The 25232-nt window shown below is 39.5% G+C and overlaps 1 protein-coding gene across 1 annotated transcript in view; it reads right to left on the bottom strand.

The window, feature by feature from the left end:
* nectin1b (nectin cell adhesion molecule 1b) overlaps nt 1-11137 on the bottom strand; it is a 76567-nt gene extending 65430 nt beyond the window's left edge. Inside the window, exon 1 of the mRNA XM_072391985.1 lies at nt 10264-11137. Coding sequence (XP_072248086.1) covers nt 10264-10315 — 52 coding nt within the window. The 5' untranslated portion in view covers nt 10316-11137. The remainder of the gene's footprint in view (nt 1-10263) is intronic.
* Nucleotides 11138-25232: the final 14095 nt, after the last annotated feature.

The raw sequence follows: 25232 nt of genomic DNA, 5'->3' as shown, positions 1-25232 counted from the left end.
TAATGGTATTCTCATAATTATCTAATGAACGATGCATATGTTTGAAGAAAGTATTAATGGAGAATGGGAGTTGATTTGACTTTGCTGGCTTCCCACATTGAAAACAAAAAAGACCTAATGAGCTGGAAAAAACTGAATGAACTTTTATTTGCACAAGTCTTTTTCTTTCAGCAGGCAGTCCCAATGAGCCTAAATAGAACTTCAGCCAAGAACACTTTTTCAAGACAAAGTAGAATCACCCTTGGAACATAGCCTTACTCAGGAACAGCATGACTATGTGCTAACTCCCATCCCCCGCAGGGGCTGCATGTAAATCTCAGTTCTTTTTACATTTAGCCAGTTATTTTCCCCTGGAATTTTTTTTTTCCAGCAACTTAGGAAGAAAGGTACAGTACTTAAATCCATTCAGCAAAGCAGCTGAAACTCTGAAACCTAAGGGGTCTGAGTCTGTAGACGGTAAGAATGAGAAAAAAAGGTATTTCAAAAGTTTTGATGCTGTATCAAACACCATTCATATCAACCTTTTGACTCTGGCATTCATTCCTCTTTAGCTTCTCATTTCAGTTTTGGAATGCTGACAAAGCAGGTATGAGTGTTGGGATCAATCTGCATCCATCTGAAATAAATATTTACTTATGCTCAATGTAAAAAGAACATAATGTGGGGGAAGAAATTGGAGTCCAACAAAGACAGGAAAAGGTATTGTTCATTCTGCATCTGTGAGGCTGAGTTAAAAGGGCACAGGGTCAGTGAGTGGGTGTTCTTATGGCCACTTCCATCCACATAACTTATCACATTAATGTTGTATGTCATATGTTCCACGGGTGGGTAAAAGAATGGCGAGCCCTTAACACTCCCAACCTTCTGTCTCTCTGGCTTGATGTGACTTGTGGTATCTTCACAGCTGAAGTGACAATTGCTGCATGATACAAACTGGCCCCTTATGATTCTGATACTGGTGTCAATGCACACTCCAGATTTCCTACTGGTTAGTTCTACTTACAAACCCACAGCCACAGAGGATAGGTGCTGGCAGAGAAGAAGCTCCCATGTGGAAACCCATGACAGAAGTCATTCAGCTGGAAGACTTAAACTGAAGAGGAGGAGAGGTGGATGGGGGGAGGGTTCAGCAGACATTTCATATGCAACTATTCAGTATTAGAAATATCTACCTTCAGGGAAAATAGTAAAAAGTAACCCTGTCAAAATGTCAATGCCAGCTGGTGACACGAAATAGGTCAAATATGACGTAAATCTTTCTCTAACCTTCACCAATTGTATTTCCCCCATAAACTGACCCATGAAGAGTCTTCTCTTGATTAAAACCTTTAAAATGTACATTTTATGTGATATTTTAAAAACACACTTCCCAGAATTCTTTAACAAGCAAATGTAGTGCATTAAGTCGCAGCAGTGGTCCACCTCAGGCAATAATTGAAACAATTTACAACATATATGCAAAAAAACATCTGCACTTGTAACATGTTAAATATTACACAGAGCAGGCTTCATTTGGGTGATCTGCTTTCCAACCAGACAATCCCGAATAATCTAGCAGAACGGTGTACATTTTCTTTGATACAGACCTCTAGTGTAAAGAGCGTGTGCACATCTTGTATTCATGAGTCCCTTTGGTCAGTGTTCACACAAGCTACTCCTAATGAATGTCAGGTATGAAAAGAACAAGACGTAATGCTCTGCTTCCTGCCTTTTTCTTGTATGTGATGCGCTATATTTGCCATACTGTGCACTGCTTTAAGCTTTGCTTTGATGCATACAAGTCAAGTGTTTAAATAGGTTGAGAGCTCATGCACACAGACGCAGTATCCTAAAGCTCCTGACTGAGAGATAATTAGAGCCTCTTTCCTTACTTTGGAGTGGGGCTAGTGGTTAGATTACTGACCTACAAGAGTGTATTTATATCTGCTAATATCTACATACCCTGTGAAGTGTGCTGAGGATGAGAGTGGACATACAGCAAAAAGGAGTCCTGTCAGCACAGCTGACTTTCAGAAAACAAAGCAAATCAGCAGTGAAAACTTGGGACTCAACAGTGAACTATGTTACCTTTACATTACACTATGTCAAAGGAAAGGCCAACCTACAGGCCACCTCTGTGATCATGTACCCTTCATTCAAAGCAAAGTTTGTGCCGCATGAAGGATTTCAACAACTTTTGTAAAATGACCTCAATCTCGCAAACAGTGAAAAACCCTGGGAGACGAGATGTCAGCTGTGATGTGAGCGGATAAAAAAAGAAATTCTATCATGTAAACAATGAAAACCTTTCATATTGAGCTGCTGTCTATAAAGTTGATCACAGCAGGGATGGGAGACACACGCTGAGTGAGATATGAGCTGACCTGTTATCAGTCATATTTTGCAAGTCTGTCTGCACAGGACGAGGGCACTAAGGAGCTTTGCACCAAGCTGCGGCACACTGGGAGCTTAGCTATATGTCAGGGAGAATAAATAAACCTGTGTTTGTGTTTTCTAAGCAGCCCGCCCCTCCTTCATTCAACCACCACCGCTGTTACTGCACCCCCCTCACCCACTCCCATTTACAACCACGCTGTTGCTTTGAAGCACAGTCAGCTCCCGGAGAGATATCAGCACGGAATATTAAATGAGTGAACACCATCACTCATTAAAAAGGGAAACATTTCATGAAACAAACCCCCTTTTGTATCAAGTGCTAACCAAGCCAACACTCAGCACGCACCGTTTTCAAAGGCAGAGTGAGGAGATTGGAGAGAGAAGACAGGGCGACGGAAGACAGAAGTGGAGGAGGATGCATGCAGCAAACTTTGTAGAAAGTAACAGAAAAATTAAAGTTCCAGCAGGAGATCAGCTTCGAGGCTCGTGCAAGCCTGAGTGATGTGTCACCCTGATTGAAATTTCCAAACTGCTTTAATTCTAAACATTTCCATTATGACACATGGAAACATTTGCTAAATTTAAGAAACATTCAATATTTTAATTTGAATATCTTCTGCAACTTAAAACTCCATTTCAGTTTGAGCCTAAGGGTACTTTTGAGTGGATGGCTATGCAGTGAGTGAGCTGGAAGGCATGTAATAGTCTTAACAGATATGATTTTTCTGATATGGATTTTTGCACTCAGAAGTTGGATATAGTTTCTGCAAATGTTTAGTGTCAATTAAGCCGACCTCTTAAGGTCATAAATTTAGAAAAATTATGCTTTGTTTTAACAAGATTTGCTCAAAGCGCAAGAATTCTCCAGCGCCTGAAAGAAAAAATGTCTTTTTCCAACATATCTAAGGCAGTATATGTGGAAAAAAAGACTAAACCGGGACTCGTGCACTAATGACCCCAATGTAAATTTACAATTTCAAAGTCATTATGGATTGCAGTTAAGTAGTCATGCTTCACATCGAAATTAACAATTAATGCCATCGCTTAAGAAATAACAGTAGAAAATTGCTAATTATAATCATAAAAGACTATTCTCTGTCAACCACCCCCCCAACACACACACAAGTAATAAAGCTTAAGGGAGAGATCTGAAAAGTACATTTTCTGTCACACTGAGTTGTTCTTTGTTTGTTCCATTATGTTTGCAGTTCACTTGCTCAGGTTTTATGTAGTGTCACGTTAGATTAGCAAAGCTCTGACATGAATGCAGTGGGTGCAGGGAAAGACTTACCTTCTGCTATGCTGACTCCATGCAGTGCATTGACAACGACTGATGCGTCGCACTTCATTTTCAGTAACTCTAATGCCGTCACTGAGTTTGAAAACGTTACTGCTCGGATAAATAGCCACTTCTCGAAACCGTGACGTCACAGTAGCATGTCATTTTTAATGTTCGAGTTCAAGAGTTGTTGTTTGTTTAATAAAAATACACAAAAAAGGATTCTTGTCCTTTGTAAATGAAGATTAGTTATGTTACATCTGACGTAATGTACTTTGACATACTTTTTAAAGTAAATTAGAGTGAGCTCGGCGCAGTCGTTAGAGTGGATCGTCCAAAAAACAGAAGGTTGGCAGTTCGATTCCCATCCTTACCACTCAAAAGACAGCTGGAGGGGTGGCAGTCCACCTCCTGAGCAAGGCACTGTATCCCCATGCTGGGATTGGCTGCCCACCGCTCCAGTGTATGGCATCTGTCTCTATGAGTGTGTAACTGTGCATGTGTGTGTGTGTGGTTCAACAGGTGCCAACCTGGATGGGTTTAAAGCAGAGGAGAAATTTTGTGTATGACTGCTAAAATCTGATCTTAATCCTACACTGTAAAAAAAACTTTAAAGTGTTGCCAGTGTTTTACTATAAACTTGTGTACTTTGAAATGACCAAATGGAAGCTAAGAACCACAACAGAATGCTATTGTTCTCAGGGAGGAACTTCTATCTTATGGTTAATTTATAGCCTATTCTGGTCTACTATGTCAGCCAACTGAACTGATTCATCAATTTGACCCAAGACAGTAGAGGCAGGAGTGCAGGCCAGCTCTTGTCAACAGACTGCACAAGTCAGCACAAAATTCACCTGAGACAAGCAGCAGAAAACACGGCAACAGCATCAACTAGTCCATCAAGTTTTAAAACTTCAAGTATTGCACAATTTGTTCCACAGAGCTGACCAAGATACACACACAACTGATCACGTCAATTTAAAGGTGTTTCCTGCAACACTACTTGGTGGTTTTCCTGTGGCACGGTTCAAAATGTAACCGTGTAATTTAAACATTTAAATCAACTGTGAACTTAAGGGAATCATTTTCCCCTTCACACTCAGACTCAGCGGGTTGTTCACAAGCTACTTTCCTATTCTTCTTGGCTCCTTAATGGAGGTACATCACCCCAGCTGCCTGTTGAAAAATGACTTGTTCAGGCACTCACACGTTGGAGTGGGAGCTGTACTGATCAGATCTGCTGTATTTTAAGGGCACAAAGCCTTAGTGGAAGGCCAGGAATCATACACTTGCTCAATCAGCTCATGAATAAATGCTATACCATAGTTGTAGACCCCGACATAATGAGCAAAGAATGGTATACCCATATGGCTTCTTCTTTTAAACCAGTGAAGCAGAAAATACAAGAGGACTACATGAAAAAAAAACAATAAAATGATGCAGTAAAAAGCTGCACTCTCCTTGCACGACAGCTTGAAAGAAAAACACAGGAATGGATGCAGCTCTTGTAAAGAAATAAATTTGTGAGTAGTAACTACAGTAACTGAGCACAAAGGGTGAAAGACTGCAGAGACACTCTACAAGCTATTGGTAATCCAAGAAGATGTCACATGAGAACAATGCAGACTGTTAGGATCAGACTGCCTTGTGAGAATATTCACGTTTTGATTTGAAATTTATATTTACCCAAAGAATATAATAAGTCGACTTAATGATGCTGCAGCAACTATGTGAAGAGGGATAAGGAAAACATGGGGCATGTATAGTTAGTCCGTTCCGTTCTCATTCTAAAGAGCAGGAGGGGAATTTAACCATTTAATCCCTTGACAAGGATCGGCTAAGTAAGAAAGAAACTCAGGGCCAAATTTGAGCTTATTATTGATTTTCTTTTCTCTCACTTTGCTGATACTGCAATTTGAGTTCAAACAGAGATGAAAGTCAGAGATTTAAAGTATAAAATTGCAGCTGTAGCTGATAACTGTGTGATCCAACATGATGGCAGTCTGATGTGAAGACAGCCAATAAGCAGGAGAGGACATCTGCCAGAAACTACTGTATACCCTGAAAGAATGTCCAAAAGAAAGCCTTGCATATGATATCGAACTGCATGTTCAAACACAACAGGGTGTCCTTAGACGGCTGGTGTCTGGGACAAACATTACTTCTGATATCTGACTAAACCTTCCTATCCCCTAAAATAGCTCCATCCAGTGACAGAGGATCCGATCCAAACCATTTCATCATCAGAGGGACATGCACAAGAGCTGTACGCTCCCCACTCGAGGCCTCAAAGCATTTTTTCATTGTCTATAGTGACTAAGATGCTGCATGGAAACTACAGATTCCAAACTACTGGAAAGGTGAACGTGTCGTAATTCAATATTCATTCAGAATTCAATACTAAGTGTGCAGTCTTCAACATATAAGGATCATTTGTCATAACCTTTCCATTTTTAGACTCACTGCTAAACATCATGTTTTATTCTGTTGTGTGATAAACAGTCTTTATGCAGAGACAACAGGAGTCGGTGAGTCGGCATCACAAACATACAGAGAAACATACAGAGAAAGATCGACTGGTGAGGTTTATGGAAGGAAACTTAAGAAAGAAGAGACATGGCCCCTGAAATGAATGAGGAGCCACTCCATTTCCACAGTCACTGCAGACACAAAACGGAATCTGCGCTTTACAGAGACATTCCATGCTGTGTTTTAAGGAGGATTTGCTAAGGAGTTGACAGCAGAACCACAATGAGCTAAATGCTGTGCGAGATGAAGTTTGAGTGGCCAAGTGCCTCCATTAGTTGCTAGAGCAAAAGCAAAGCTTAATCTCCTGTCAACTCCCCTCAAGCTAGTCTCCCAGGACTCGCAGCGCTCGCACCCATCCATCACCTCAGCAGGGACCAAAGGGAGGCTCCTCAAAGGACTGAGGATCAAAGCAATTTGCATTCAAACTGAAGCCATCAAGGCCCAACAATGCCATAGTGACACTCTCCATTTCATTATATCACAACTGTCATCCATGTGAAATGCAAACTGCCACAGAGCAGCAATTACAGTTTTCTCTGAAAGAGGGAAAAAATTAACAAAGTGAAAACACTAATTACACTGTTCCAAAGGCCAGCAGTGTTCCCTCAGTGACATAAAGGCAGGTGACAAATTAAAGGAAAACCAGGAGCGAGTGAGTGGGGGAACAGCAAATGCAGGTGCATCCACCCAGGTGCATTACATGCAACAATTAAGCAATTGACTCATGCTTTGTGGTATGTATGAAAATACTGATCATGCACAGTAGATTCTGATTTTATGAGAGGACAAAATATCTGTGACTGAAAAAGCGTTAACTATTGGGCTCAGGTGGGTCACTAAGACAACTTTGTGATTTGTGTTTCAATAAATCACTGATTAAAGTGACATCTGTATTAACATCTACGGAGGACACATTATGTAGGATATTACGGTCAACAGTGCACGGCTGATGACTGGGATGCCTGTGCAGTAGCAAGTGTATAAAGTAAAACTGAAAAAGAACAAAGAACTCCTCAGGTAACAGAAAACGTCAGAGTAGGATGTGATTATTAGACAGTCAGCATGAAAGGTCTGCTGAAATTAGATGTGTAATAGTCGGGTTGCAAAGCATAATATATGCTGGTGACTTTGTAAAGGTGTATATATGTGAGGAGGGGGCAGCTTGCTTTAAATGGTTCGGTCCAAGTTCTTCCAGCTCCTGCCCATGAGGCATGAGGGGTCCTTTGACAAGTATGAAAATGAAGCGAATTTGTGAACAGTGCTCTCCACCAGAGGTATTTCATCCCTCCAGAGACTTGTAGAATCAGTGCTGGAGTGCGCTGCATTTCTTCCTTCAATCTGTCACTCATCTATCAGAGGAAGCATATTTCTGTCCGTTTCATTTCTCATCATCAAACATTTATTTGAACACACAAATGTGTTTGCAACTCCTCTCAAAGCCCCAAACTCCAAAAATCAATCAATCCAACTGTAGTTCATGACATTTCAGACACAAAGGGGCTTTATGTGCTTCAAAGGAAACTGAAAAACAAATACACCGTGCTGCAGCACAGCATGTGACCATCTGTCACAAGTCAAAATTAAGTGTTGTGTGTCAGGCTCTGGTGACAAGGGAGTGAATAGAAATCAAGTAGTTGGCTGTCAAAGTAATCCTTAATCGCTGGAAGAAAAAAGCTGTACACGAAAAACTTAACAGGAAACATCACTTGTGACTTAAATCTCTCGAGGGGGCCTCACATGAAAATCAAAAGGTCAGCGACACAAAAAGTAATACAGTTGTATAGTGAGGCTTACAACAAAAACACTCAAGAGAAACTCATTTGAGAAACTGCATGGAATGCTTGACAGAACTTAACAACAGGGGTCTGCAGCAGAATGATTTTAGCTTGCAAACTGCCAAGTTATCACAAAGACAGCAACACAATTTCCAATACTGAAGAATAACACATCTAAAAGTTGATGCACGCCCACCATTCACAGTTAATTTCCCAAATAATAAGTCAGACGAAGATGAGGAATTCGAGCTGGACGATCTTCTAATGCCACGCCTCAGAGTAATATCTATATGGGCTGGTACAGCACCAGAACCTGCCAATGCAGCCAAGCTATAAACAGCCACCTGGTTGCTAACTCAATTCACACTCAATTAAATATCAGTCTGGAATACAGGGCAGCCTGAGTACTGCTACAAGAATGCAGAAGCAAAGCTGCTGTTGTTATTCACAGATCCATTATACTCAGTCTTCCTTTTATTTGATAATCTATTTGGCAAGCAGCTCAGAGTATTTCTCCGTCTATGAATTTGGCACCGTTGTGTTTTCCACAAATGGTTATTACCATGACAAGCACAAATGGTTTTCCCTTGTGGATGCCTGCAACAGGCTTGTTGCTGCTACTTGCATTTGTCAGGGCATTTCTCACTTGTTTGTGCCTCACATGTTGTAAATCAATTAGGCAATCAAAGACAAGTGGGTATTTATGGCGACGCCCTTTAACCTCAGGGTGAAAGACTGAATTCTTGTTTTTGCATGTCAAAAGAAAAGGTCCAAACAACAGCGTAATCCCAAAAATGAAAAGCGTTTCTCTTCATGAGGAGGTCTGAACACGTTAACTTTGGTTTTTATAAAAAAAAGAAAATAAATGAACGCAATGGGTATTTATACAATGTCTAATTGTGCTTCAAAAACAGCTCCAGCTTTACTCAAAAAAGACATTTCCAGGGTGGAGAGCAGTTTTTGAGACATTTTCCATGCCCTTCGTTGAACAGCTTCAAAAGATTTTTACCGTGAATCCCAAGAGAACCAGTTAATCCTGATCTTCTCCTCAAGCAAAGGGATCATCTCAATATAAATCAGACAGAGCTTTTGATCAAAGTATTCAATCAGTCTTAAACACATGACCTCACAAGGAGCTTCACCGCCAACAAGGTCAACATCTAAGTTGTTCTCAAGCTCAAAGGAGCTGAAAAAAAGGGATGCACCAAAATATTCCACTGGGAAAGATTTATTAGATTTAAATGGGATCTGCAAGTATGATCAACAAAGCATTACATCAAAAACAAGCAGCAGTCTGCCTGTGAAAATGAGGCCGTCAGTGCCCGTCAAAACACCATCTGATATTTCTTGAGTACACTTGACTCCCCACCGTTTCTAAATTTTTAAATGGAGGCTCCAGACACAACTTACCAGTCAAAGATGTAAACAAAGCAGTAAACTTTCAGCTAATCCGTAAAAACCCCTTCAGCATATCAGATCACACACACGAACACACACGTCTTGCTGTAGGCTTGTTTTGTTTCCCAAATGGACGCTGAATAATGGTTCTCCTTCCAAGTCAAGTAGGCTTTTTAACCACACATTTAGATAATTACTCACTTTGGAAAGCTTTAATGTCAGGCTGATCAGTGTCAAAATATCCTTCCATTCATCCATTTATCAACCACCAGTGTCTGCCTCAACACCATTTCAAACACACACACACACACACACATACACTGGCTTTCTGGGGAATTAAGTGGCTGGGAGATAATATTTCAGAGTGTGATGACATTTAAGATTTTTTTATTTTTTTGAAAGCGTAAAAAAAACAATACAACAAAAAAGGCTTCAATACTCCATTCAGATTTTCAACTACAGGATTTGAAGAGAGGTGTTGCTATTCAAGGAACAGGCAGGAGCAGAGCATAACATGTTTCAATTATCATTCACAGAAGTCTTGTGTCTCCGAGTTGCCATTAAAATGAAGTATTGAAACTTGAAGACTGCTGGCCTGCATGACTCGCACATATCGCCATCTGCCTGCTGTTCGGGTAACTTCATAATTTGGCAGCCAAATAAGTATTCTGCAGCCGTTTAAAGTCGGATGGCTTCTAAGACAGAAACCAGTTTTCTTTAAGTCGTTTGTCAGAAAACACAAACCATGCAATCGATCCACATCTTCATGCATGTATTGAGTGTCATTACTGAACATCATGCAGCACACACACACACACACACACACACACACACACAGAGCAGGGAGGTCATTGTAAAATAAGACAGATGGTTCCCTGCTGAAATCTATGTATGACTGTGGCTTACCTTGAATCTGCAGCACCAACAGGAGCGCCCATATCCCAACACACACCGCCATGGCACCTCAACTATCCGGATCTTGTCTGATAACCTGAGAGCGGATGGACAGAGCTCACTCGAGACGACAAAGACCACGCATGCAACTTCTGCAAATCCCACTTCGGCCCAAACTAGTCTACCTCCCTCACTGAGCAGTAGGTGCAAAACTAGAGGATCGGTGGTGAGCTGCTCCGTGCCAAAGCATCAATTTCACGTCTGCGGCGATTCCGTGGCTGGCGGAGAGTTTGCACTATGGAGAACCTGGCTGGGTCCCCAGAATGAGATCCAAGCAGCTGCGGAGTTGTCGTTTGGGTTTCTGTGTGATTCAGAGAATAGTAGATGAGGGAAAGGAGTGCTGGGTTCTCATCAGACGGGTTCTTTCAGTTTAACCATCCAGCCTTTGTTGCTCCATCCACCGCTGCGGCTGCTGAACTCTCTCTCCCCCCTTTTCCAGTATTGTGGATCAGAGGTAAAGTGGGCGGGAGGTCCTCGATCGATGCTTTGTTGGGAAGTTTCCAACACCGGGAGAGTAACTCCGAGGCGGTGTCGACTTTTTGTCTTCTGTGGCAAAACTGACACTGTACCTAACAGATTTCTGTGGGCACAGTCCCTGTTTTAGTTCCGCAAGTTCCCGACTCCTTCTGTCTGCAGCCACCGCCAGTGGGAGAAATCAGATGAAGTTGTTGTAACTCTCGAAATGAGGATGCGCCCCCTTCTTTTTGGATTAAAACGACTGTGTAGCTCGCCTCTATGCACGCACCGCTCCGCAGATCTGCCACCACGATATGTTGCTGGCTATAGTTGACGCTCTGGGAGAGATCGGGATCGGGTGACGTTGTGGCGGGGAGGAGCCTGGATTGTCCTGCAAAAAGCTAAAGAATCGCATGCTATCCCTCCAGTCAGGGACCCCCTAACTATGCGCTCGAGTCAAACAGCTTGAAAAAAAAATGTTTGGATTAGAAGGTACTAATAATGCGCAGTAAGACACTGAGGAGTGTAGATATTAATCCGTCGAAGAGACTGAGTGGGAATGAAGGGAAACAACAGCACAGCCATGCTGAGATAATGCTTGGAAGTCTCCTGAGGCAACTACAGAGCAGCCGAAACTTTCGGGATTTGTTTTTTTCTGCGCAAAAGAGATGTGAGACTCAAAAACAGAAGTAAAACAGAATCTATCGTGTAAACGTGCTTTAGAGACTGAAAATAAAGACAACAACAACCAGTTCGTGTCTGGGAACTGTATTCATTGAAAGGAAGGCCAGCCATACAGAAAGCATGAAATAATAAAAGGTCACCCGACTGTTTACCCACTGAGAAAAACGACCTGAACCCACTGGGATAGTCACTAAGGAGTATTCATGTTCTTGTCACTTTCCTTCATTTTGTACCAATTGCAAGCTAAATTTTACAAAAATAAATATAATATGAAAAGAGTGATCATTTGAGCTGCATTTTTCCAGATGATTTCCAGGCAGTGAAACCTTTATAATCCAACGTCATCAATGATTTCCCCATTAATTACAAACTGATTGAATAATTGACAAAGAAGAGTTTTGGGGTGTTTTCTGCTAAGCAGGGAACCACCACAGATCCCCTCAATGGCGCCTGCAGCAACCACTGAGGTCATATAACCTCAAGCAATAAATTAATCTGTGTCAGTGAGAGCTAAATCATGATCTAAGTGGTTATCCGTACATACACTTGAGGTGAGATAATGTTTTTTAGATTGAACACAGAAGGAATGGCAGTGGAGGATGGGTTTTCTTGTGATGATCTTACTGGCAGAAAAATGACTCATGAGTGTGTGTGTGTGTGTGTGCAGATTGAAGGAAATATATTTTACCTCTTGAGCCATCAGGGACTATATATATACCTAACACCCACATTTTCTTCTTTTGTATCTGCCCCTCGGCCAGCTCATCCTTCTCTCTGGAAGCATCAAGATAGGATTAAACCGGTGAAGGTAGAATATTGGAGTCAAATTAATAGGAGGATGGATGTGATAACACTTCCCTCTTGTGGACACTGGCTCTTCTGATAGTTGCAACAGGAGAAAGATGCAGAGTTGCGTGCATCATTTGAACGGTTAAAATCCTGTCACAGAATTATCTGCTGAGGAGCTTCAGATGAACATGCCTACAACCAAGTAAAACATCACCAGGTATGTGCATTTACACTGGAAGCTTACAAATAAAGCATATACGTGACTTATTATTTAGTCAGACACTGGCAGAAAGGAAAAAGTGAAGATGCTGCTGTTTGAAATGCTGTTTAAACAAATGTAATCATGTCAACAGAATGTAGTTTGCAGCTGAAATACATTACTGTCTATTGACACTGCATATACAGAAAATGGAAATTTATGGGTATGACACAAGATAACATGACTATGTTCCAGTTTTATGAATAAAATACACAGTATGAATTAACAATGTCCTTTTTTTTTGCAGAATCTTTGGACATTGGACTTTTGGGAGATAATCACTTTCAGTCAAACACCTTGAAAGGTTACAGGAGGAGGAGAAGGAGAAGCAGGCTAAATGTACTGAGACATGGGAATTAAATCAAATAAATCTGGATTTAAGAAGGCAGAGAACATAAAATCATATCTTCTTCAAGGACAGCTCTGTATGAGCTCTGAAGAGTTCCCCTGGGCAAAGCATTCCATGAGGAAAGTGCTGGCTGGATGCACCAGCTAGCCTGTGAGTAGGAAGCTGCTGTTGAAACAAAGCAGAGAAAGCTAAAAACTTTGGGTTGGGCCTTGCATTTGGTGCATTAACTCTGATGCCCCATGATTGAGCGGCTGAGGTGCTTGATTCACAGGCAAGCCATTGAAATTTGGTACACTTTCTCTGAACTACTGCCTTTGCCACTGATCAAGGCTCAGTCCGTAGCTGCTGCGGAGATAAAGGAACTGCATTGCATAACAACATGCAGTCATGTGAAAAAGAACGCTTCTTCTTTCCTTTCCCCAAGGTTTTACCTACTTCCTTATTGGTCCTTTTAGCCTCAGATTAACAATAACACGTGACAGGTACTGCACAGCCAAAAACAGCGCACGTATTTCATGACATTGTTTAAAATCTTAGAAGGGAATAAGGATGTAATTTATTTTTCACTTGATGATATGCAGAGACAGATAAGAAAAAGTAAAAAGCTAAATTATAAGGTAACAGATGAAAGTGTTTTCCATTTTCTGATGATCTGATGATTACCACAGTACTACCACCAGAGCCGGTGGAGGCAGATGGCTTTCTTTTCTGAGTCTGGTTCTGATCCTGCACAGGATGGGGAATTGAATCGAAAAGAAGTTTTGATCCAATCTGTTAGTTTCCCTTGCTAACTTTTTTGAAATTGGCTTTGTATTAACTAGACATTTGGAATGTAATGAATTTGATTTGACTGGACTATGATTATATCACAATGAATTGGATTGTATTTGGCTTGAATTGCATTGCATCTTTGAAGTGTCTTGAGATAACATTTGTCATGATTTTGCACCATGTAAATGAAACTGAATTGTGTTGAGTATCAGAAGTTCCGCAGCACTATTGCCAGTATCGCCTTATGATAGCATTTAGACATTTTCTTTTTGCAACCAATGCAGAAATGTGCAAAACAGATGTCAATATGCCATCTTTTACAGTTCTGGTCAGAATTGTTGGCATCCCTTAACTTTAAACACACTATTTTGAGTAAAATATTGTGTAAAATTTTAATACTTACATAAAATATCCTGAATTAGACCCCAAAACAAAGACTTTTGCTGTTTGACTGCAATGGTGAAGACATGAGAGTTGAAGGAGAGTTTCAGAAATACTATTATCAATACAGTGTAACAATACCAAAAGCTACAAGAGAATTTCAAGCATACCAAAAATTCATGTTTAAAAAGTGTGTATATTATCAAGTAGTTTCAGAGCCAGCCAGTGTTACGCATCCATGCTGTGGATTTAGGAACAAACTAAATTAGAGAAATTAAGTTTGGTGCAAATTATGCAATAAAAAAAAACTAAGCAAAATAAAAGAAAACATCAGCAGTCAAGAGTGGTCTGTTTGCTGTATATTGAGCCAAGTAGGGATACACTGTCTGAGCAAAACGTCTAGGTTGACTTAACTATTCAAAGAGGGAACAAATGTCAAGACTAATGTTTACAAAATGTCTCATGAGCCAAAGTATGCCTGTGATAATATTCTATGGACAGAGGAGACTAGTGGAGATCAATAAACCATATCAGTGCAGTCTAAACATGAAGCACACAAAGAAATGAACACCCCACTAAGTAAAACCTGGTGGAGGTACAGCCTCCAAAGGAGGTTCGGCTCCTTTGTTCCTTTTGTCCAGGAGACACTGAATGTATCAAAGGACAGACAGATGACAGAAGATTCTGAGGTGTAGCTCCAGGTTTAATCCTTCCTTTTAAAATTAGACTGAGTTGATTTAAATGTATGGCCCATTGTAAACTTTAAAACTTTAAAACCATTTAATAAAATAAATTCACACACACGTATTCATATATAAATACTTGATACAGGGTGTGAATCAAGTCTGCCCCAGTCTCACATTCTTACATTACCGCAAGTGATGCAAACACTGACTTATACAACATGGCATCTGTTGTATTGATGACTAATTTAAGCTGTTACCAACTTGTAATTGTGCACCAAAAATATGGCAGAACTTTGACAAAGTAGAATCCAAGTTTTCAGCAATCCAGAACAGTTAAACACTGAAAAGTGTTCATTCCTGGAGAGCATCTCTACTTTTGATGCAGAACTGTTAGCTTTATTGAGAGTCCCCAGTTTAGTGGGGTAAGTTAAATGTTTGAATACATTCAATGTTAGTCTCTTAACAGAAGGAAACCGCATGTCACACTCTGTGGTGACAAAATGGGATCCTCATGCAGGCAGGTATATGGGCTGAATATTGTATATTAACATTTTGAAGCAAAAAAACAGCTCTGCTAAGCTCTGATTTTCTTTTATATTTAACAACATGCAATTTTATTTAAAAAAATAAATGATTGACCATTTTGAAATAATGTCTTGATACAGTGCTTGGTCATTTTTTTTACCAGTTGGGCTTATAATGTCTTCAAATCTACATTCTTTATGAATAAGGCTGAAAAGGGAACTTTGATTTAATCCTCCTGCAGTTCAAAGAAGCAGATGATTACAAATAATTATGAGCACTGTAGCAAAAGTGTTAATGTTGTCCTAGAAATCTGTAAATCTTATTACTGGATCAAAGTTGGAACCAGCAGACACATTCTCACAGCCGGTGGAATCAACTACAAAATGTTAAAAGAAAAACTTGCTGTGTGAACCTCAAGCAGCAGATATAATTCATACAGGACATTCCAGGAAGGTCTGTGGTGACATGTTCATGTTGCCAAGATGACATGCACCAGCACAGCATGGAAAAGCCCTAACAGCGTGGAGAAGCCATCACTGCACTGTATGAGGCAGTTAATCTCCTCTGCAGTGTAAAGACTTAGGTGAAGGTCTTAGATTAGAAAAGGTGGTTTAACCTTACAGTGTTTTTTTTTGACAGTGTGTTATCTTTTTCTTCAAACACAAATCAACTCTGGCATTTCCAGCATGAACTCAAATAAGAAAACAAGAAATCTTGGGAGACTTAAGCTCTCTGTGGGTCCTGAGAAAACGACAAGATATCCAACCTCCTCTGCCCTTTGACAGCAGAGTGTAGGACAAATTGAAGGGAAAGTACCTCAGTGGCTCAAGATTAAATTTTAAACAAAATGACTTAAAGCTTTCTAACACTGGACAGTTTATGTATAATGCATTTGACATCTAGCCTCTGACCACATTCTGTGCTTTCATATGAAAACATGCAAACGGAGGCATTTGAATTTTGCAATCTGCCATGTGAAACTCAAATAATAAGATATGTTTTTTTCAGTGTCCCTATTTGATGGCAATACTTCTTTCCATCATACTGGCAAACTGTCCTATGCAGGATAAATAATGCTGTAAGTAAACGAAATCAATTGGAAGTAAACTGAATGGAAGTAAACCCCCAAATGTGATCTCTCACGTTTATTCTTAACTTTTCTTTTAAAATCCAATATGGGACTCATACTACGCACACCAATAGGACAATTCTTTTGCGATAATATTTCTTTGGAAAGGGTGGGTGCTACAAATATTACAGTAAACCATCAAATTCAGTCCTTGCAAACTTTAGTTTCAAATAGATGAGCTGGAGTTAAAGTTAAAGCTGAGATGTGAACTGATGTTTTACAGGGTAAGATAAGGAAGCAAAAACGAGGGGGAAAATGTCTTTTTTGCAAGAATGACGAGAGAAAAAATACATTTTATCATAAGAATAATTCTGTTGCTGTGAGAAAAACCTGGTGATTTTTCCATAACAATCCAAATCCAAAATACTACCATGCTGTTTCTTTTTCTATTCCAAAAACAGAGAGTAAACCCAAAAATGATGACCTACCACTGAACACAAATAGCCTACAGCATTTCAGATGGTGTGTATTTGGCAGCTATTTGGCCTGTTTATGAAACCCGATGTCTTCAGTCACAGTACAAGAAAAGATCACTTTTTCTTGTGCATTTTTGTAAGTAGCCTGCAGATGTGAATAGTAGTGAAAGAATTCTGATAAGACTGAATGCTCTTCAGGGAGCACTTCAGAAAATGTCACTCATTCCAACATAAAGATCAAATCAATCACTAATGATGTAGGAAAAGTCACATCCTGTTGCCCACTTACAAGAAAAGATGATTCAATTATATGACGCACAAATGTCAAAACAATATATTCCATTTATGTTATTTTCTTTGTCATTTCATTGCTGTCATTCAAAATGTAGCTAAAAATAAAGTAATAAAGTAAAATGTGTGGTCATTTCTCATGTAAAAAAGGACCCCCTGGCATACGTTTTTTTATTTTCCAACATCAAAAGCTGCACTAATACTTTGCACCCCTGACTTTTCTGCCTCTGAGCTCATATTGAAACTGTGCAGAAGTGTTGTGCTTGCATTATCCCTGTGAATGTGGATCCAGCAGCTACAGCTCAGCAAGAAGGCACTTTTGCAGTGGCAGCAGGATAAAATCTCAGCTCAGAGGATAATCAGATGGATCACATGCATGGCAGCACTTGCTAAGTTACATGGTTTTAACTATCTATCAGCACACTCATTTTCAAGCTACTTCAACCTCCCATTGCCCAGAAAGGCTGTTTCCATTTTGATTGTGAATGTTTCTGCTGTCAGACTAAAGCTTCTAGACTTCCCACATATGAAAACTACATTTTCATTCTGATGGTGTGTTTAGAAGTCACTAAATAATGCACAGTCTCCTGATCACGACACCCTCTTGATGCCAATAAACTGCACTTATTTCACTCATCAAGTCTTAAAAATAGCCAAGATTTTGTTTCGTCTAAAGCCACACATGACATGTTATTGTCACTGACGTCCATGTGTGCCAGTCAAGGATAATTTGCTTTCAAGCCAATCAATTCAAATTGTAAATAGAAACTGCCTCTTTTGCTAATGGTCAAGTATTCTCTTCTGGTTTGTTATGACAACCTTTTCAGGCCAGAAGCTTTTCAGTAGTTAGGGGTTTTAAAGATATCCTTTTAGCTGAATTGATTGCTAAGAAGAGAAAGAACTGAATCAAGCTTCTGTGGCAGCCTTCAAAGCCACAATGTAGAATATGTCCTTGCAAATTTATAGAAAACACTCCAGGCCTTTCCTGTCTGATTGGAAAAAAAATCACCCTAATATAACTTACATCTTGGCTCTATTCATCTCAGTCCTATCAAAATGAGAATATAAAAGACTAGAAAACAACCTCTGTTGTGCTTTAAGACTCCTTGAGCAAAGTCAAGACTCACAAACCAAGTCCAGACTTAAAATCAGTGAAACCTACAGACTACCCCTTCAATAGGTATGAAAATAGGTCTATTAGTCTATTGAGATAACTAAAAGGCCCAAAAATGACAAACAAAGTAATGAAGAAAAAAAGTGGGCTTTTTCCCACCTTCTGTGGAGGACACCCAAAGGTGACACAGCTGCTCTGCAACCAAGTTACTACAGTATCAGAGTCTCAATGCTTCAGTTGAGCTGTCTGAATATTCAGCATCAACTTAACCAAATTGTTTATGTAATCATACTGTCTGTCAGTACCCGTGTAAAATCAGCCAGGATCATTCAACCCAGTCACTTTGTTGAGTGGATGATTCCAGAACACTGCGCTGTGATGCAATGTGCCACCTGAAAAGAGTTTGTTTACTGTTGGGTTACCATTTCTGTGCTTTTGACTGCACATAATCACACACTCATACTTACGGTATAAGCAGACTTGATAAACGAACACAAAAGCAAACACTGGGTGATGACAACAAAAGGAAATGAGTTTATAGGAAATGTGTTCCTCCAACTATGTAAATGGACAAAAACCCAGATTGCACATTTTGAAATGCTGACTGTATCGTGCTCAGACTATTCCCGAGTACTGCCTGCAGCAGGTGATTTCCTTATTTCAAAGGAATGCATCATTAAATTGTTTGCAGAGCGATACATATGCTTTATGTTGGTGCCTATTAATTTCTTTTTATATTTCATGATTTATTTACCAAAGCTTATTTGCATTAATATATCAGGATGAAGTGACACAAAAGGTCAAAGTTTGCTTGGCAAGAACATAAGAATTTGAAAAAAATGCATGTAAGAGTGGAGTATATGAATCTTCAAACCATCATTCTTCAAAGAATCTATAAAGTAATATACTACAATGTTGACCAGCTCTACTCCTGGGAAAGTTTCTATCCTATAATTAAGGTTTGTCATGACTGAGTTAATCAAAATGTAAGTGTTGCAGTTTTGAAGCATCTGGTAACATCTGGTTACAAAAGTGCGGCTGCTGAATACCCTCTGGATGTTGGATGGATGTGATCAAAAGTGAAACACTATTTTCTTTTTTTTTATTTATCTGTGACATTTTGATTATGAAGCATCATCATCACTGTTATTATTGCCCCATCCCTAAGAGTCTTTGGTATATTGTCTCATTACCAAAGGAAAAAAATAGCAAATTATTGGTGAAAGGCATTTTTAATCATCTAATTAACCAACCAATTACACAGACACAAGCACACAGAAGCAAGACATTGTAGCTATGGCTAAAAAAAAAGCTTACTGAAACTGGAGATGCCTCGTATTTAATACAAGATTACAGAATCCATCCATCCATCCATCCATCCATCCATCCATCCATCCATCCATCCATCCATCCATCCATCCATCCATCCATCCATCCATCCATCCATCCATCCATCCATCCATCCATCCATACCTGCCTAATCCAGTTATTTATGCTAGTTATTTCTAGTAAAAATACATATATATCGTGTTATAAATTTTATTAGTTTTGAATATGATTTGTACTTCCTTCTGTATACTAATTTATCACAAAATCCAGCATACCATATACATATTTACAGATATTTGGGTAAATTTATAACATTTCCATTGTCGCATTATACATTAAGCACTTTTCTTGCTTTGTCAACCACACTAAGTGTTATACAATACCACGTGCATCCATTATTACACATTTATACTTCTTATCAAACAAAATCAAATGTATTTATGAAGTATGTCGAGGACACATACCACAACTGACCAAAGTGCTGTACACAACATTAATGTAACAATAGTAAAACAAATCAAATATGCTCAGGCAGATTAGCAAAAGAGAGAAAACAAACAGATTGTTGAATTCCCGAAAGGTAAAAACATTGGGATACTTACAGTGGGAAATGCAGTTAAAAGCCAAGGAGAACAAGGGTGTTTTAAAAGCTTGAATAAAAAGGGCACATTTAATTGACAGTGGAAGACCTGCCACAGCTATGAAGCTGCCTTTGTAAAAGCTCCTTTACAAACTAACCTCAATCAGGGAATGGCTGAAAGCAGTTGTTCAGAAGATGTAAGAGGTCTGGAGTAAAAGCACAGGCATTCAGTAATATAATCAGGTGCCAACCCATCCAAAGCTTTAAAAACACACAAAATTATATCAAAATGAGATGCATATATGATGGAAAGAATCTATCTTCTATACATTTTATTCTGTCTGTAGACAGCTCTCAGCCTGTCTGATTGTTGGAGAAATGCGCTGCCTCCTGAACTACAGCCCTGTCATGTGCTTTCATATATCACATGATGAAATTATGCAGTTTTTATCATCCTGTTGAGGGAATTTGAATCTCCTGTATCATCACGCATAAAGGCAATGTGAAACTGCAAGTGTAAAACAATCAACGTAGGAGAAGGTCGGCATCCTCCTTATCAGTGTTGAATATGAAGCATGGACATGATTAGACTTTTTAGATGAGACTGTCTGCTGACGCATACACACAATAACAAAGACAGACAATATCTGCACTGCATAAGTACACTTTAATGCTTTTAACAGCGTGGCAGCAGACGGAAAGTAATTTCACTGCTTGTATTCTCGCAAATTCCAATGTAATATTCTGCCCTGCCATCAATATTAACAATTATAAAAGCCATCAAGTGTGCCCCCAAATTCAATCAATAGCTCCTATAATAAGCTTTCAGGAAATGCGCTGCAGGCAGGAGATATATTTTATTGTGTAATTTTAGTAGGATTAAGATCTGTAGTTAGGAGTTAGAAACTCAGTATAAACACAGATTTAGCATCAGCAAAAAGTTACTTTTTGCTCAACCGGCCATAACGATTAACACGTTAAAAAAAGCAAAACCACGCAGTGCACACTGCAGCATCTTAGCATTTATTTTATGTAGAAAACCAATATGTCCGTATACTCTATACTATGTTCATTAAGGCATAAACACTAACTCATACATTGGAACATGATGTAAAATGAAATTTCATGCAGATTTAAAATCGCAAGACTATGAATGCAAAAGCAAAATTTACAAATTGGCAGGTGGTTCTCGCAGATTTATTTGCACTTCCACAAATACACAAATCACAGCATTGTACAATTGTACATGTAGCCGTGTGACGCAAAGCATGTGGAGCCTAACTGCTGCTGAGCAGTGTAGAGAAAGATGACCAAAGTGCTGCGAGGGAAGGATTATATCTGGAGATCTTTAATTTCAGTCTTGGGTTTCAAAAGCCTGCACTGAGAAAATGAGAGAGTTGCTGAATGACCAGTAGGCTATCAGCAAATGGGTGGGCAGTGACACAGGGCCCATTACAGGGACCATTATGGAGGCGCACACAAGTTAAAATGACTCTGTCTGAATGATTTCTAGCTCTGGGCAACAGTCAGATCTATCATACATATTATTATGTGTTAAACATCAGAAAAATAAGTAATGGAACTTATTATATATGATTATTATTTCTAACCTGTGGCAAAACCTCAGAGAAACTGGAAGATATAGGGGTGATGTGTTTGCTTTGTAAATTATGTAGAGAAAAAAAGACCGTTTGATTCTTTTCTGTTTGACAGAACTGAGATAGAAAAGTGCTGAAGTGAAGGTTGTTTATTTCCATCCTATCACAGTGGGGGGACAGAATCAGCTTGATATCAATCCTTTTTAATGCTTATGTGAGAGAAACATCTGGTTTTCAATTAGATATTTAGCAAGCCTACAGTGGGGGGTAACCTCAAAGCAGAGGTAGTGTCAGTGGGCCTACAATAATGATGTGGCTAATGTGCCTATCGAACAACACGTGGATGGAGAGCACAGCCTGCTGCAGTATCTTAAGATAGCTCTGCGCAGTCTGTTTCTTCTGATAAGGTGCAATCTGATTGAAGCATGCTGCAGGTATATAAGTTGTCTAACAGAAAATAAACCTCAGTCAACAGCCACAGATTAATAAATCCACACCTGCAATCACACAAACATGATCCTGTCATGTTGGTTACACATTCCTGTTTGAAACCCCAACAGTTCAGCAGCCTATCTCCGCTGGCTTTTTGCTTGCATGGGTTTGAATAATACCCTCTGAGCCTTCCGGGGGGTTATCGGCTTTCACCTCCTGGTAACAACCTGTCTTATAAAGTTGTTGTTGAAAAATTGTTTTTTTTTCCTTTTTTCAGCCGAGGTAGCAACATTTGACAATGCAAAGACAGCTAAAAATGAAATTAAAAAAAAGAGAGGATCTGTTGGAGCTGATAAGACCTCAGGATGGGGAAATTGATTACAGCTTGCTTTCCTCTGCGTGTGGATTTTGCTGATCTGACCAAAATCTAGTCATAATGCTGTAGAAGGAACGGATTTGACTTATAACATCCTTTATCTGTGATAGTCAAATAGCTTAGTTCAAGGGCCACTTTTGGGACAGGAGGAGGGAGCTGATGGCCAGTTGACAAAACTCAGTTATCACTGAAAGGCTTTCAACACGAACCCTACAGTTTTTTTCACTATCATCTCAAAGAAAAACAGTTTCAGTGATCAATGCCTCACAGGATTAAAGCAGCATGAGTGGAGTGTGTGCGTTCTGCCACATTCAAAACAATCTTGTATGTCCCCCCTTCATGATGTGTCTGACATGTATGACAAGGAGGAGGGATGCATGTTACCATGCTGCTAACACATTCGTCACCAATGACTTCTGTGCAGAAGCTGGTGGTCCTCACTGTGCTATTCAGCTCAGATCCATCCAGCATCTGATCCACACAAACTGATTCTACATGTGAAAGCCTGCATGCATCCATGGACAGAAGCACTGAGATTATTTGCCATCTGGGAATAGGTTGTTTGATTTAAAAACATGATTAAAGTAAGCCCACTGCCATCAGTTTTCAAGTGACGTCACCGTTAAAGGGTAAGTAATTACAGTTTTTGTAGGCTGCTGTTGTTATTCATCCACCGTGCTGTTGCCTGTTTCATTAGGGAAAAAAATCATTGTGTGCGAATTCATCACACACCTGTGACTCATCTAATAAGCTGGTGTTCTAGTTTAATATCAGTTATCAATTAAGAATCTATTTACTTGTGTGTGATCGCTGGTCATTGACACTTTGCTTGTTTGTGGGCTCTCATACAGTTTGAACTCAGATTTAATTGAGCTGGTTGAGTCCCGCTCTGTTGTCGGCATTCAGCATCTGAGTGTACAGACAGCTTCTGCAATAGTGTAGTCATTGACTTGGAGGATATGCATTTTCCCTGAAACATGAATTGTTTTTGTTTTGGGGAATTACTCTGTTTTTAGTTTAACTTTGTTAGGAGCGGTTGAAGGCAACCTTTGTTTTTGGGTAAATATTGGTGTGTTTTTTTCTTCCTCAACAACGAACTAAGGATCAGAGGGTCAAGTCTGACAGTAGCAGTTTGCTACTAAGGCTCATACATATGAACAAACCAGGAAGCAAAGACTAGTAAAGCAGGAATGGTTACATCAGAGTTTACAATCTATAATGGTTTGTGTAAAAATACACGAATCATGGCACTATGAACAAGTACTTTGTTGTGTTAAGATTGTACTCTTACTGACTCACCTACTCAAAAAAAAAACTAAAATCTATATAAGGTAAAATTATTAAAACCCAAACAACAGTTGCTTCTTCTTTTTTTCTTCCTGATATCTTTCTCCTAGAGTGTAAGAGCATGTTACTTTCATTAGGTTCTTCATTTTATTCATTGAGATCTTAGCTCTGATTTGAAGTAAAGTAATGTTTTAAACTAGAAATACCATATTTTTAAAGCTTTTTGATAAAAGTAACAAGTGCAAATTTGCTTTGTGAAGTCAAAATTCCTTTGGGCTCCTTTTAAGCCATTCACATAAACACAGATCATGACCAACACATTTTGACACACTGAGAATATCATTTTTGAATATATTCCTTTAACAAGACAAAACACACGTTTTTAGCTATTTCCAAGGTCTACAGATCTCTACGGAGGGTTGCTTGTTTTAAATAAATTGTATTCAGTATATTATTAAGCATTAAGTGTACAGTTCATTATTCAGAGGACTCACCTGGGCATGCCGGCAGCTGATGCATTACGGTGGTCCTGCATGATTATGCACCTGATGTTTATAGTCGTGCATCTCATGAACAAACACTGGCAGGATGGGTACATACCAAATCTGAGCTGGTGGGCAGCCCAGTTTGCTGCTTTTGGCTGAGAAAAGTTTGCAAATCACATTTGTCCACAACACTGAGATAAAGCTTATGACTCAAATCTGTGTGCATCTTTTTTCTTCTTTGTACTTTCTCCACCTACAGAAGAACTGACTGCAGTTGTAACCATATAATTATCTTCAATGTACTGATTGTATAACCTACAGAAAGCAACACAAATGTCAGACAAAACAACTGTTGGTAAACTATGGTTTGTATTTCAACAACAAACTACATCGCAGTTTACCCCTAAAATGTTTTGCACAGATGATGTCAAAATTAGATTTGCACATGGGCAAAGTGACATGTTTACTGGTCTATCTGTAGGGACGAAGCACATCAAACACTGTTGTTACACAGTTTAGTTGAAAAGGCTTGTCTCCAACCATTTGTGTTTATGGTACACTGACAGATTCTCTCTCTGCAATGAGACCAACAAGCTGCAACAGGGTCTTGAATCAAACATCACAGCGTGCTCTTTCTGCACAAATGAAGAACAGAGTTGAAATTAAGTCAGCTGCAGAGCCACAACATTTTCCACTGCAGATGAAATGACCCAGTGGCAGTGTGCCTAAAGGCACAAACTCAGCACCGATTTGCACACTGGTGTTCAGCAAAATCAGCAAGCTTTGGGAGAAAGTTTCTTTGTCCAAAGAATCATGAGTTGGATCTCTACGTTTCCAGCGTCAGTGACACTGAATACGTTGGGTTGTGAGTGTAATCTCACAGATTTCCTCAGATCTTTTTGATAAACAAAGCGCATGAAATCTGAAGTTGCTTCATTCCTAAATATTCACCTTAAGTATCTTTAAACTGTGAAAGACATCTAG

Source organism: Leuresthes tenuis, unplaced genomic scaffold (assembly GCF_036924035.1).
Source record: "Leuresthes tenuis unplaced genomic scaffold, fLeuTen1.0.hap1 SCAF_9, whole genome shotgun sequence".
Taxonomy (NCBI): Eukaryota; Metazoa; Chordata; class Actinopteri; order Atheriniformes; family Atherinopsidae; genus Leuresthes; species Leuresthes tenuis.
This window is presented reverse-complemented; position numbering and strand designations above follow the sequence as displayed.